Raw genomic sequence first — 15,971 nt, forward strand, 5'->3', positions numbered from 1 at the left:
TTATAACAACGGCATTAAAGAGATACTATCTGGAAGTTATGGAGAGCACTACAATGTATCCAAGAGAACTCATAATGCTCTGTCACTGAGGTTTAATTTGGACACACTAGTCTGAAAGATGAACATAACTATTTCACATAATATTAATTTAAAGTACAATGGTGACAGGAACAGTGAAGTTAAGAATTTATGTTTATCAAACATTCATGTTGAAAAAAACCTATGGCTTATCCCAGTGTGAGTAGGGAATGAAATACAAAGACAGCAATAGTGCAATTTTAATGTTTAGGAATATATTCAAACTACTATGTGAAAATATAACAATACAAATTATGTGATAGTATTAAACAATAGTTAATTACACATGGTTTTAGTGCACAAGATCAATAAATACCCAGAGGACGTTTGACTTGCCCAGTTAGGCCTTAGTTCAGTATATACTACTTCCTTTCACCTGCTTCTGGGATTAAAAACAGTGATGAAATCACTGTTGAGTGATGTTCCATACCATGACTTTCCATTTGGGAGACTGTCTGATTTGTAAAAATATGAATTATACCTTTTAAATTTCATCACAAAGCTGCTTTCACAGATATAAAAAATATTCTATTTGCCTTCTGTTGGAATTAGGTATGATTCTCTGTTGAAAATGAAATTACCAGTAGTATGAGTTGGTATCATAGCCAAACTGACATTTTCACTGTATCAACATTGAAACATATTCCAAATAGACATTTCTGATGTTCCATGGCTCCAATTTCACTGGAGCAGAGAACAAATATCACTGCCAACAGTAAGGAGCCATTGAAGCTAGCCAATGTAATAATGAATTATGTGAGTCATTCTGCAATCATTATTCAATATAGGTGTATTTTCAGGCTGCACTTAGCAAAGCTAATTCCTTGTATGTAATGCGTCAACAGCCAATAGGGAAATAAGACAAAATACGGAGAATGTCACTTAAAGCAAATTATGCTGGATTTGAGTATAAAATAGATTATTCTTACCTTCATTACCATTCCGCCATTTCTGAGGCAAATGTAGAGAATCTATATTATCTTATGGTGACCGTGGACATATAAAACTAATAAATAGAATTCTAATAACTCTTCTGCTATGCCAAACTGCAGAAGTGCATGTGTTATTCAGTTATCTGGACAAGGTTATGACAGTTGATAAAGAAAGCATTGTTAGAGCATTGTTTCAAATGTTCACATGAACAATCCAGATGTATGTACATAAGTTGTTACTTCAACATCGTTCCTGATAATTTAATAGTTAGTAAATGCCTATCGACAATCATGTTTGACAGAACAGCCAAAAATATTTACCATATGATGTGCACTTGCTGGAAGCACTCATCCTTCAATTTAGGTCTCCCTAAAGTATAAACTGGAAGAGGGGGGGGGGAAGTATAAAAGACAGTGTAACTAACTAGATTTTCCAATAAATGGCTTCTTACCAAAAAACCAAGCGACAAGAACTGCAAAGAAATATTCTGTGGTTAAAACATTGCTAGTCAAAGGCTCAGTACCAGGAAGAATGACAGGATTTAACGTCCCATTGAAGGCTAGGCCCTCACATTATGGAAAATTGAGGAAGGAAATTACCCATGGCTTTTTCAAAATAACTGTCTATAAATTAGAGAAGTCATAGAAAACTTGGCGAGCTAGATGAGAATTTGAACCACTGTTTCCCTTATTGTGAATCCACTACATAACCACCATACCACCCTTCCCACTGCAACAGTTCTGGTAACTAGTAGTGACGTGTTTTGTATGGAAAGCGACCACAGCTGCTGTTTGGATATGAGCACAACACCGTTTTGAACCTTTAGAAATGAGGAACCACAGGAGGGAAGAGGCTATTAAGTAGAAGAGAAAATAAGTAATTATGTGAAAATAAAAAGGTTGGTAAAATAAATTTAGTGCATTATGGAGCATGTATTTCAAGCAAAGCGAATTTTGGTGAAGTGAGAGATAATTGCTGCTAGATAATAATGAGACAAATGTAAAACACTCTAAAGTTAAAATTAATTATGCAAAAGAGAAGAGACTGAGAGTACTAATCTTACAGAGAAAACTCACCCCATTGAGCAAATAATTAAACAACAGCTGTATTTTAGAAAATAGTGTTTCTTTATTTACCACTTAAATATCCATCATCGCTAGCAGCAAAATATTATTAATGGTGGAAGCAAGAAAAAATTAACAGCTAATCGAAAAAAGGAAATCTTATACATATGCCCTGAAGAAAAAATTAATTCACAACAATTGATTGCGATCTATATCTGACAATTTGAATTTTTTTCTTTCCTTCTTCATAATCACATACCATTGTCATAATTGACCTGATTTTCCATAACGAATTCTCTTAATTGGCAGTAAATTGTAAAACATACTAGTATAATATCTGACCCCATTTTTATTAATGGATTTCCAGTTGCAAGGATCTATAGATAATACTAACAAAATTCATGTACCTCATCAATAACAACAAATCTTTGCACAACAGTGTAGCTGATTTTAAGCAGACCTTTCATACTGATAGATACATTATCAATAGAATCCACATCATGGAAATTATGTCATATGAATTGCCATTCTTATGTTTGTGACAAATTTAAAAGCCCATGTATCAACAACCATGTATACCACACATCTACATTTTGACAGTTTGAAATATTTTGAACGATATGATCGCTGTTAGCTTCAGTGCACGTTTATAATTAGTTTTGTTCTTATCTAACATGTTTCACATAATTCCTTGCAAAAACATAATTACAAAATTGTGTTAGCTGTAACATACACAGGCAACAGACTAATGAATCTGTAGAATTTCCAGTAAATGTCTTTAAAGCCTACTTAAACAAATAACTACATAAATCAAAAGTACAGGGCTTCATTGGAAAATAATGTTCAATAAAATGGAAAACATATGCAAGAAATACGTAAAAATTAAGTGTAGCAAACAGCAGTTCCATCAAAGGTTGTATTTTGCAGGGGAGTGTGAACCTAATTAGAAAGAAATAGATCTTATGTTAACAATGCAGACCTGTCTAGTAGCACAACAGCTTGTCTCTAATGCACAGTGATTTTGGGACTTACTGCAAACTAACATTTATTTTTCTTTAGAAAAAACAGAGCACAGTGTTTTAAGTATATCAACATTATTAAACTGTGAATCTGAAGATTGTAAATGTGATTATTTCAAAAATTTATAAGAACTAAACTTTAAGAAAATGAAGTTATAAAATAAAACAGTGGAGTGAGTGATGATGATGTGGAAAAAGATTATCGCAGGAAAAAAGGTATAGCTGAATTTTCCCTCCTTCAACAAAGATAATTTAGGTTACTCATGCAAGTTCTTTTTCTATTTGCATCACACATGCTGAAGCATATAGACAGTAATTACAATTTCTTTAAGTATTTTGTGCCAGTTAACCCCTTCTGCCAATACACATTCTCTTAACACATTGAAATGAAGTTAATATTAACATGATTGTGTATTAAAAAAGGCAGCAAATGAAACACTGCAATTTGGTGACTACTGAAACATTATTATAGTTCCAATTTCCTGACAGTTAATGAGAAACTAATTTTAGTATGCTCACATGTTGAAATGCTGACCAGATTAAAATTTCACTGATCATTATTTCCTCTGCAACAGTGGAACCTTCATACAGCCCTACAGTACTCCCCTTCCATTCAGGATAGAAACATTTCTGCCAATATACTTATTTTGTTATCTACATTTCTTACAAAGAACGTTTGTCTAGCTTTGCTCTACTTCTGTGAGATCATTAGATTATTAGCAACTAATTTCTTGTTTTGTGAAATGATTAGTAATAATAAGAAGTGGTCTCATATGATTTGTGCATGTGATTGAGTACAATTTCAATTACTATTATGAGATCAATGACTGATTTACTGTATTCAGAACAAAATGCAAACATAATTGAATGACCGACAGCGTATGTAAAATTCTTATGGAAGATATAATAGTAACTCAAAATTTGTGATAAAAAATTATTTTGCTCAGTACAAAAAAAGCCAATAAAATATTCATGTAAAGTGGCTCATTTCAGTGGCAAACTGTACAGTGTGAAAAGTACAATAACAACTGAATGACCAAGATAAATGTAAATACTACAGAGGGGTCCAAAACAATTTATCCACTTTTTAAAAGTCCATAACTTGTAAACTAATTGACGGAGTTGTCTCATTTTTGGTGAAAGTGTAACTTAAAGTCCAAATTAAAGATATCACTGTAGGTGTTGGAAATGGTCACCATTAACATCCACACACAAACGATGCCGCCGAACTGCAGCACGAGCTACTGACTGCAACGTGTTCAGTTGGATATTTGCACATGAATGTACGATAGATTCTCGAAGTTCATCCAATGTGCGTGGATTTTGTCGATAAACGACGTCCCATAGCGTTCCCCACAAGTAAAAGTCCAGAGGAGCTAGGTCTGGGGAACTTGGTGGATACTTCACAGCACCTCTATGGCCTATTCATCTTCCTGGTAGATTTTCGTCGAGATACGCCCTAACACGATTTTGGTAGTGGACTGTCTTCTTGTTGAAAGTAAACTCTTTCATCTCCTTACAAGTCTCGGATGGCAGGTAAAATGGGTGTCTGAAGCTTCTGAAGGTACACCTCACTGGTAACTGTGCTGTCAAAGAATGGCCCAATCAAGCCCTGGTAAGACAACCCACACCACACATTTACTCCTGGGAAATTCACGGCTTTGTCTATATGGACGTTCGGATTTTCAGCGGCCCAGTAGATGAAATTGTGGTGACTTATTGTACCATTGAGTTTGAACTGTGCCTCATCAGACCGCACAATCATCTCTGCAAACTTTTCATCATTGTGCACCATGTTAGTAAACCACTCGCAGTACTCCATTCGACGCTCTTGGTCGTCCTCGTTCATTGCGTGTAGCAGTCGTGGGATGTAGCACTCCCACTTTGCTGTCTTCAAAATTCGCTGAACACTTGAGTGACTCACTCCAGTTTCACGGGCACACTCCGTCAATTAGTTTGCCAGTTATGGACTTTTAAACAGTAGATACATGTTTTGGACCCCTCTGTATTATTGAGGATGGCAAATACTCTAGAGCAGGAGTCTCCAAACTACGGCCCGCGGACCGAAACCGGCCCACGTGGGCCGGCAAACCAGCCCGCGTTAACTGGCCGGACATCCCCGGTATCCGGCCCGCCAAATATTTGAGGTGGTACCTACACTGTAAACAAATGAGTTGCGAGGCCTATCGCGACCAATACACCGCGACATTGGCTCTGCTACTCGCTACAAGAATACATAACTAGACTTATTGTTGCGCCGCTTGAAATAACAATGCGTTGACATACTCTACCTCTGTTACGTCTTGCAGTAATAGTGTTGCTAACAATGATTTTGAGATTTCGTTAACTTTGCAGGACGCTTTCGTGAAGAACGTGCAGTGACATACTTTTTTGTCGGTGAAATTCGCCAGAATAAAATACGCCAGAATTTCGGTCAGGTACGTCCACCAATCAAAATTATCTAATTAAAGAAAAATCATAGTTCGTTTCAGTGCTAGCTATTCCGACAACTTTAGATTTTTGCGATTTCATCTTTCCTTTAGCCTTACATTACGGTGATCATGGAATGCTAGGGTGCTTTAATCCCACTAGGTAGATCTTGGCCCTTATGACTCTGTGGAGGAGTCAATGTGGCCCGCGGACTAAAAAGTTTGGAGACCCCTGCTCTAGAGTAGTGAGAACGTAGAAGTATGTCCGGAAGTATGCTACTTACATTGCAGAAAACTGTATAAGAACTACAAGGTAGGCTACAGTAGCGGTGGTAATGGACACAAAGAGGGGCAGGTCAATGTCGAAGAATCCAGCAGCGGAAAAATGCAATCTGTCGACTGTAAGCTGCAGAACTCCCGACGAGCCAGAAGACCGTACCAGCAGGCGAACCCTGGCCATCCTGAGCTCAACTGTGGCGGCGCGGTCCGCAGCGGAAGAGCAGACCCAGCAGGCCAGGAGGGCGTGGCTCAGGGACAGTCCCAGCCAGCAGGAGAGACCAGCCACCAGCGGCAGCCTCACCCTCTCGGGCATCTGAGACCGCCTCCCCGTCTCCAGGACTGCGTAGGACAAGGAGACCACCGAGGCGAAGCTCCTGAGGACGGCCAGCAGCAGCGCAGGCCCGAAGTGCCGCCTGCAGAGCCGGGCAGTTCGGTGCAGAGCCAGCGTGGCACGCTGCAGTCGCAGCAGATCGTCCTCCGCCACCAGCGCCCTCCCAGCCAGTGAGGGCTGCGTCACCAGTTCCTCCAGCTCTGCTTCGGACCCCAGTGGCGGCCGCACAGCTGCCAGCAGTAGGGTGTTGATGGCTCCCATGCGGTCTCTCACCAGCAGCACGATGCCAAAGAACTGCACGTGCCACAGCAGTGAGTATGTTCCCAAAGAGAAGTAGATGATCACTTTCGGCATGTATTGGAAAAGTCCGATAACCTGACAGACGCTGAGACCTACTAAGGATATCAGAACTGTACTCAACAGGAGCAGTGCTAACACTCGCGTTTTGAAATAGAATTTCTTCCAGTTTAAGCCTTGGTGTTGAACCAACAATGAATCAACCAGCTTTAAACTACCAACCATTTCAGTGAGATAGTGGTGCCCAGTAATTAAGGCATTAATCAACAGTGCTGCTGATTCTAACCAGCTAAACCAGAGAAGTGACTGCTTTAAGAAGTTCAGTGTTGGCTGTGTACGTGAAAAAACTTTTATACACGACTGAGTGTAAAGGCAATATGAGCCACCAAACGCAATTACAGTGAGCCACAATGCACTTACAATGAAGCTTATTGTTCTGTTTAGTGGCACTGTGATACTGAATAGCTGCAGCATCTCAGTGTCAAAGTCTGCTGGAGCAAGGCCACACACTTGTGTCACGAAATACAGACACCTGATAGCGTTCCTTAGTCGTTGTCCACTCATAGTAGATTTCGTGCCCATAAGCCCTACAAATTATATGCAGTCATCTAATTCATATGATTCTGCTGAATCTGTCTAACGTTTATCTGACACAAGGGGTACCCTTCATGGACTGAACGATTCTGGATTCAAAGAGAAAATCTTCAGCAGACGTATACAGACTAAACACAAATTAAATTTTTTACAGTCTCCTTGTGATACTATAAGTAGAAGACAAATTGGGGTAAAATGCATCTTTGTGAACAAAACGTTTCATTTGTGCTCAAAGGATTGAGCTCATAACAAAATCCAATGGATACTTATATGGAACAAACAATTGGAAACAGGCATCAAAGAAGAGTTCAGTGTAACAGAAGTTGGTAGAACGGTAATGATATTCAGTGAATGTGGTCTCACCGGGAAAAATAAAGATATAATTGTATAAAAATCTTGAATTTTGATTTCTGACACGAAAAGAATTAATAATACGTTACGATTTACAAATATTGATGTCAACTTAATTATGATCTACCGTCGGATTTCTTCAGAAAGTCAAACTGGAGTGAACTGCGCAGTGCAAAATAGTACACAAAATAAGCCCCAGGTCGTACTGCACCCGCGACAACAAATAGAACACAGTGAAACAATATGACGCATCTGGACGAAACGTGTCTTCATTGCTTATGTGGCCGACTTCCGTGTGTTATCTGGGACGCAATCATACACTCACAGTGTTGTTAATGAAGTGACAGCAGAGCCTGTCTTGATCAATTATTCACACTCAAGATCATTAGTCATACCATTCTATTGATCATACCACACAGCCCTCAGGAAAAATTACAGCGTAATTTGCGTTGTCAAATTGCCAGAGTGACTGTCACTCGTGTTCCACTGTTTATTATACAACATAATCAATTACGTGATTGTTACTGCTATCAATCATTTGACAAAAAGTCGATTTCATTTATCGCTCGGGTCGTTATAGACAAAACGTTCACATAATAGCAAGTGTGAGAATAAGTTCTTAAGGTACTGGACTAGCATTTGTGAGGCAACTGTGTTCAGATCACCGCTATTACACCTACTATGGCGTAGCAAATAAGCTTTATTGCGAAGTTTGGATTGCTACCACACAATGGCGACAGTTTACAAAAAACCAGTCTGTGCCACATTGTTATGATGTCACGGCAAGCAAACCGTGAGAGTTATCCAGAGAGTTTGTTGCCACTCCAAGTCTTTCAGCAGCAATGAAGATAGCAAGCTTGGAAGTATCCTAAGAGAAACCCACATAACACAGTCAAATAACGTAAGTGCAGCGTTAGTGAGAGAACTGTAGCTGAAAACAGCTGATATTAAGTGTCACTTTCATACAGAGAACTCAGATTTACGTGATGCATGACATCAGCAGATGTGTACAGATCACGATGTTCAGACGTTTACTACTGGCCTCTGACAGAGTCTTTGCCTTGAAGGATTCCATCTCCACATCACTTGATACCGGTAGTTGCGGATCTGTGATCGCGTTTTCTTGGCTTCTAGTAAAGGCGTTCTCTAATGTAATCATCAGCACTTCCTGGACCAAGTCGATCCTTTTGTTAAAAGAAAGTTGGGGAGTTCCGGAAGGGATTGAGCTATGGGGTGTTCCAACTGACCTTGGCCATTATAGCCTGTAGTTTGTCTCGAAAGAGGATCCTTTTCCGTGACCCTTGAAATGTCGGCAGCTCTGCAAGAAAAACCTTGTAGGCAGCTTTTTAAAGTGTAATCGATGTAGCACACACAGTATTACCTGACAGTCTAACAAGGACAAACTCCCAAACATTTTTAATCTACTTTCATAACATTAAACGTATGTATGCTATTTTATCTCAGTTGAGGATATCCTTGGTCATACGCCTTTGATTCACGTATTCTGAAAGAAATCACAGTCTGCTACAAAAATGCCTCATCAACTCAAGTTACAAATAATGTTTGACACCGTTTTTATTAGTCAGTAAGAAATATCATTCGCTATTAGTGTATAGCAGTGACTGCTGATGTGGTGTATAAGTAGAAAACATTGACTATCTTTGTTATTGTACTATGCTGGACAGTTACAATTACAATACACCAGCCGTCATCAGCTGTCACCTGTTGATCTGAAAGAAAAACAAAACCTTCTCTATTAAAAAAGTTGCTTGTTGATATGAAATAAAAAATCGAATTTATTAAAAAGCTGTTCGTCTGTGGCACCATCTGTGGTCGGAAAGTAATGCTGCTGCGACACCAGCTCTGCTGTCATCTTCCAGCAAATCCATTGAGATCACAAATGCTGTGAAAGTCTCTTAGTCGTTTTCAGGCATCGTGAATAATTCCTCTCTCGTTTCGATGAGCAGTTTGCTTTTAATATTCACAAAATATTGACCCGAGGAATTTCCTGATTTCACTAATTGGCTTTGTTTAAACATTTTTCAAAGCAGTCGCCTAGATTTCTGTCCTGCTATTAATAGTTTCATATTTCATAGCCTCCTTTCGCAGTCTCTCTTGAACATCTTTTGAAAAACATTTTTCAAGAAAAGCCTTGTCGAAATCATCGTATTTTGACAGCCAACAATGTGGCGCTGTATTGCAGACATAGTATACTGACAAATACAATCCTTTGTTTATCGTTCTAACTTTGTTGTAGCACACTGTGGAAGTACTTAATCATAACCCACTGGATATTCATCTCTCCTCCCTGGTATGAAAGTCGCGAACTATCGGTTCGTCCTCTAAGAGGTACATCGATAAATTATGCTCTGTCAATGCTCTGGTCAGAGCGGCAAGTGACACAGTCTCATTTCTACTCTGTGGACTTGGTTAATCTGTAATTGCTCTCAGATGGGTCGAAAACGTGGTCTCCTGAACCGTCCACTGGCTTTCCTTACTGCTCACGTTGACTTTCAAATGTGCGAACTTACATTAGATGGCTTCGATGGCACTCTCAACTTTCCCGACAATATTCTGCTCGGCATTAACTTTCGAGTTTACCTATGAAGCAACATCACTGAGTCCGCTGCAAGCAGATTATGCTATTTGCTGCACTTGTTCCTGGGGTTTATTAATGTTGCTCTCAGGATTGGTTTCGAAACCTTCGATCTTTCTTGCCATAAATTCACCTACGTAACTACTGTTTTCTTCATGATAATGTTTGAAAACCTGTCCTATTGCCTTGTCTTATCTCAGCTTTCCTTCCAAAATGTGAATTTTTCCTCAAGTGTCTAACTCAATTCCTGTTCTGTAAGTGCTCCACTCATCAAAATTATTATTTAAGTCAGTAGAAAGACTACTTTGTCCAATGTTTCCTCCAAATTTTTTTTGAATATTGCCTACTTCCTTTGATACTGCACAGATTTTATTGACTTCCTCAGAAATCGCGTTTACCTTACCGACTTCTAAAAAATTCTGAATATTTTCTTGCATGGCTGGTTCATAACGATGACTTCGTCAACTGCTTGGGCAGATCTTTTAATCATTTTTAAATAATGCCACCTATTTCCAAGAAAATTTTTAACACTCAATGCACATACATATACAGGGTGGTCCATTTATCGTGACCGGGCCAAATATCTCACGAAATAAGCGTCAAACGAAAGAACTACAAAGAACGAAACTTGTCTAGCTTGAAGGGGGAAACCAGATGGCGCTATGGTTGTCCCGCTAGATGGCGCTGCCATTGGTCAAACGGATATCAACAGCGTTATTTTTTTTTTAATAGGAACTCTCATTTTTAATTACATATTCGTGAAGTACGTAAAGAAATATGAATATTTTAGTTGGACCACTTTTTTCGCTTTGTGACAGATAGTGCTGTAATAGTCACAAACATATGGCTCATAATTTTCGACAAACAGTTGGTAACAGGTAGGGTTTCTAATTTAAAATACAGAACGTAGGTGCGTTTGAACATTTTATTTCGGTTGTTCCAATGTGATACATGTACCTTTGTGAATTTATCATTTCTGAGAACGCATGCTGTTACATCGTGATTACCTCTAAATACCACATTAATGCAACAAATGCTCAAAATGATGTCCGTCAACCTCAATGCATTTGGCAATAGGTGTAATGACATTCCTCTCAACAGCGAATAGTTCGCCTTCCGTAATGTTCGCACATGCATTGACAATTCGCTGACCCATTTTGTCAGGCGTTGTCGGTGGATCACGATGGCAAAAATCCTTCAACTTTCCCCACAGAAAGAAATCCGGGTATGTCAGATCCGGTGAATGTGCGGATCATGGTATGGTGCTTCGACGACCAATCCACCTGTCATGAAATATGCTATTCGATACCGCTTAAACCGCACGCGAGCTATGTGCCGGACATGCAACATGTTGGAAGTACATCGCCAATCTGTCATGCAGTGAAACATCTTGTAGTAACATCGGTAGAAATTACATAGGAAATCAGCATACACTGCACCATTTAGATTGCCAACGATAAAATGGGGGCCAGTTATCCTTCCTCCCATAATTCCGCACCATACATTAACCCGGCAAGGTCGCTGATGTTCCACTTGTCGCAGCTATCGTGGATTTTGCGTTGCCCAATAGTGCATATTATGCCCGTTTACGTTACCGCTGTTGGTGAATGACGCTTCGTCGCTAAATAGAACGCGTGCAAAAAATCTGTCATCGTCCCGTAATTTCGCTTGCGCCCAGTGGCAGAATTGTACACGCCGTTCAAAGTCGTCGCCATGCAATTCCTGGTGCATAGAAATATGGTACGGGTGCAATCGATGTTGATGTAGCATTGTCAACTCCGACGTTTTTGAGATTCCCATTTCTCGCGCAATTTGTCTGCTACAGATGTGCGGATTTGCCGCGACAGCAGCTAAAACACCTACTTGGGCATCATCATTTGTTGCAAGTTGATGTTTCACATGTGGCTGAACACTTCCTGTTTCTTTAAATAACGTAACTATCCGGCGAACGGTCCGGACACTTGGATGATGTCGGGCAGGATACCGAGCAGCATACATAGCACACGCCCGTTGGGCATTTTGATCACAACAGCCATACGATATCGACCTTTTCCACAATTGGTAAACGGTCCATCTTAACACGGGTAATGTATCACGAAACAAATACCGTCCGCACTGGCGGAATGTTACGTGATTCCACGTACTTATACATTTGTGACTATTACAGCGCCATCTATCACAAAGCGAAGAAAGTGGTCCAATTAAAACATTCATATATTTTTACTTACTACAGGAATATATAATAAAAATGTGGGGGGGTCCTATTTAAAAAAAACGCAGTTGATATCCGTTTGACCTATGGCAGCGCCATCTAGCGGGCCAACCATAGCGCCCTCTGGATTCCCCCTTCAAGCTAGACGAGTTTCGTTTTTTGTAGTTTTTTCCTTTGATGCTTATTTCGTGAGATATTTGGCCCGGTCACTATCAATGGACCACCCTGTATATTTCCACTTCAAATACCACAAATTAAAATTAGCACTCTGGTACATACACTAATGGTAGGCTTGCATACACTAATGCTTTGCTTGCATACACAACGATCTAATCTATGCTATGAACTGGCTGATGAATGTAACGAAAAGATTTCTCTTGAAAATTAAAATATCTACAACTAATATTCAGCAAATTTCTGCAAAAGAGGTCTGTTCAAAAAATTCCGAACATTTGTAGTTTCGCTCCAGGTGTGTGTTGGAGCGAAATGGGGTTGGCATCGCTGCACACGCCTGCGTTTAATGTGTAACTGCCGGAAGTTTCGTTGTTGTATGCCTGTCAGTGCTGTAATGAGTTGTGTCGCACAGTTTGCAAATTTCCAGATGGCAGAGTTAGAGGAGCAACGCGTCTGCGTGAAACTCAAGGAAACCTTTACAGAGACACGCCAAATGATGAGGGAAGTTAGGGGTTATGAGTGCTTAAGCCGTACTCGGTTATCCAAGACCAACAGAAATTCGTCAGGTCAGATCAAATGTCAAAACCCTGACAGTTTTCTTTGACTCTGAAGTATTAGTTCGTCATGAATTCGCGCCACAGGGACAAACTGTTAATCGATGATACTATGGGGACGTGTTGCGACGCCTGCGAGGAAATGTGAAAAGGGAACGGCCTGAAATGTGGCGAGATAATTCGTCTCCCGTGCATTACGACAACGCACCCGCTCATTCATCCCTGTTCGTGAGTGACTATTGTATAAAAAACGAAATCACTGTGCTGTCTCATCCTCCATACTCTCCAGACCTGACCCCTGCCAACTTTTTTATTTCCAAAGTTGAAAACCCCTTTGAAAGGACGAAGATTAGAAACGATAGACAAGATGAAAGAAAATTCGCGGACGGCACTTCTCACGATCCAGCAAGAGGCGTACCAGGACTGCTTCCGAAAGTGGAAACGCTGGTGGGAACGGTGTATCAGTTGTAAAGGATAGTATTTGGAAGGAGACCATGCACAATAAATAAAAGGTGAGCGTAGAAAAATTTTGTTGACATAATTCCGGAATTTTTTGAACAGACCTCGTACACTAATCACAGTAAATTTAAACTGTCACTCTGCAGGCTTTTTATCCAGCAATGTTTGATTTCATCAAATCCAGTTTTCCTCTCCCTTTTATTCCGGTAATTTTTGTGTCTGGCTTTCTTTCCTCAGATTCTTCTGATTCTCAGTTTTAACGCTTGGGATTTTTATCTAGTGAAAAAGAAAGTTTCTTTGCATTAGTATGGTGGCAAAACATATTAATTATTTCAACAATTACTAGCCCTTCTCTGCTCATCTCCTACATAACTGGAGATTACATCTAAATGGAACGTGTCACTGTCTTCACTAATCACCTCCTGAACTGTACTCATGATATGAAAGAAAAATCTTACTTATTCAAAAATGTGCTTGTCTGGGATTCCTTTTGCAGGCACCAAGTAGTGCCACTGATCTCCGACAGATGGCGCTGAAATTTTTAACAAATGTTAATGTAAATTAAGTCAGATGAATAGGAAAAAGAATCCTGTAATGTTTGAATACTCCATTAGTAGTGTAGCGCTTGACACAGTCACGTAGATTAAATATTTGGGCGTAACATTGCAGAGCGATATGAAGTGGGATAAGCTTGTAATGGCAGTTGTGGGGAAGGCGGATAGTCGTCTTCGGTTCATTGGTAGAATTTTAGGAAGATGTGGTTCATCTGTAAAGGAGACCGCTTATAAAACACTAATAAGACCTATTCTTGAGTACTGCTCGAGCGTTTGGGATCCCTATCAGGTCGGATTGAGGGAGGACATAGAAGTAATTCAGAGGCGGGCTGCTAGATCTGTTACTGGTAGGTTTGATCATCACGTGAGTGTTACGGAAATGCTTCAGGAACTCGGGTAGGAACCTCTAGAGGAAAGGAGGCGTTCTTTTCGTGAATCGCCACTGAGCAAATTTTGAGAACCAGCATTTGAGGCTGACTGCAGTACAATTTTACTGCCGCCAACTTACATTTCGCGGAAAGACCACAAAGATAAGATAACAGATATCAGGGCTCGTACAGAGGCATATAGGCAGTCATTTTTCCCTCGTTCTTTTTGGGAGTGGAACAGGGAGAGAAGATGCAAGTCGTGGTACGAGGTACCCTCCGCCACGCACCGTATGGTGGATTGCGGAGTATGTATGTAGATGTAAATGAAGATGTAGATGTAGAATTCTTGCCGGCCGGAGTGGCCGTGCGGTTCTAGGCGCTACAGTCTGGAACCGCGTGACTGCTACGGTCGCAGGTTCGAATCCTGCCTCGGGCATGGATGTATGTGATGTCCTTAGGTTAGTTAGGTTTAAGTAGTTCTAAGTTCTAGGGGACTGATGACCACAGCAGTTAAGTCCCATAGTGCTCAGAGCCATTTTTTTGTAGAATTCTTGGGGTTTGAACACAAATAAATAACGAGTTCAACAATCGTTGTATGGTTAGCGAAATGTACGTGTTAGTTTTAATAAGGCTACACAAGGGCTCTAAATGTCACCCTGTCCAAACAGTAAGATATCGAATTTCTTATTAATCAAACAACTGAACCCTTTGTTCTTCATTTTGCATGATAGACGAATGCAAGTGTCTTGCAGAGTTAAATAGTACCAAAGCTGCTACCTTAATATAACTTCTGTTACCATCAACGTACCTAATGTGACCATTGCATGCAGGTGTTACGTCATACATGAAAATTCCACTAAAACAAAGTCATGGGCAAAAGAGGAAATCTACATCAATGCCACATTTCTTCTTGATTGTATCGTAATGTTCAACAATGATAAGCTATCTTTTTCTCATATGTTCCTTAAGTAGTACATCTCTGTTTTAGTGTTTATAATATTCTTACATTTGTGGCGTGTCCAGTGAGTATTTCCTTACACTTGTCTCATGTATGATCGTAATCGTGATTTAAAAATATTTTGTACTTACTAGCTCTTGTAATTTCATCATTTCTAATCATCATCAGCTGCTGCATGAAGTATCTCATGTTTTGTTGGCACATCTCATAACACTACTTATTAAAAGGATTTCTCTTATCTCCTCACGGTTATGGATTATGGTGTAATTTCTCATAGCTTAGTACACCTCTTCCTTAACATAGCGGCAGAATTGCTCGTCGTCTAATAGTTCTCTCATCTAACATCGTAACACTTCAATGGCGAAATCGCTCGTCGCCTAATACAGTGCAAATCTAACATCGTAATAAATTTTGGCAGAATTGCTCAAGTTGTATGCTGATATGATTCCAGTCGCAACAAATTTGACTCATATGTCAGGGGGAAAATCTTGTGAGATTGTAGCACTCTGAACTCGAAAAGGCTTGCATGGGATGTTGTCGCTGGCGGCAAAAACATTCCAATTACCAGATCGCAAAAGAATGATACCTTATGCAAGTAGTTAAATATCATTTGTGGGTTGCCTCTGGATAGAAAAGCAGAAATGCCATGTAGAGGCCACTGATATCTAATGGGAAAATTCTGCAGTGCAACTCACAATGCATTAAATTTCGAGCAACGGCA

General features: G+C 39.9%; 1 protein-coding gene across 1 annotated transcript; it reads right to left on the minus strand.

The window, feature by feature from the left end:
* Positions 1-5,803: 5,803 nt before the first annotated feature.
* LOC126233171 (putative gustatory receptor 2a) lies at positions 5,804-6,487 on the minus strand. Its single transcript, XM_049942845.1, has one exon. It carries the CDS (start codon positions 6,485-6,487, stop codon positions 5,804-5,806), a length of 684 nt encoding a protein of 227 aa, XP_049798802.1.
* Between the last annotated feature and the right edge of the window lie 9,484 nt (positions 6,488-15,971).

Source organism: Schistocerca nitens, chromosome 1, assembly GCF_023898315.1.
Source record: "Schistocerca nitens isolate TAMUIC-IGC-003100 chromosome 1, iqSchNite1.1, whole genome shotgun sequence".
Lineage (NCBI taxonomy): Eukaryota > Metazoa > Arthropoda > Insecta > Orthoptera > Acrididae > Schistocerca > Schistocerca nitens.

Bases quoted from the DNA above. Each gene is read 5' to 3' on its own strand.
- LOC126233171 (XM_049942845.1), bottom strand. From the start codon at position 6,487: ATGCCGAAAGTGATCATCTACTTCTCTTTGGGAACATACTCACTGCTG.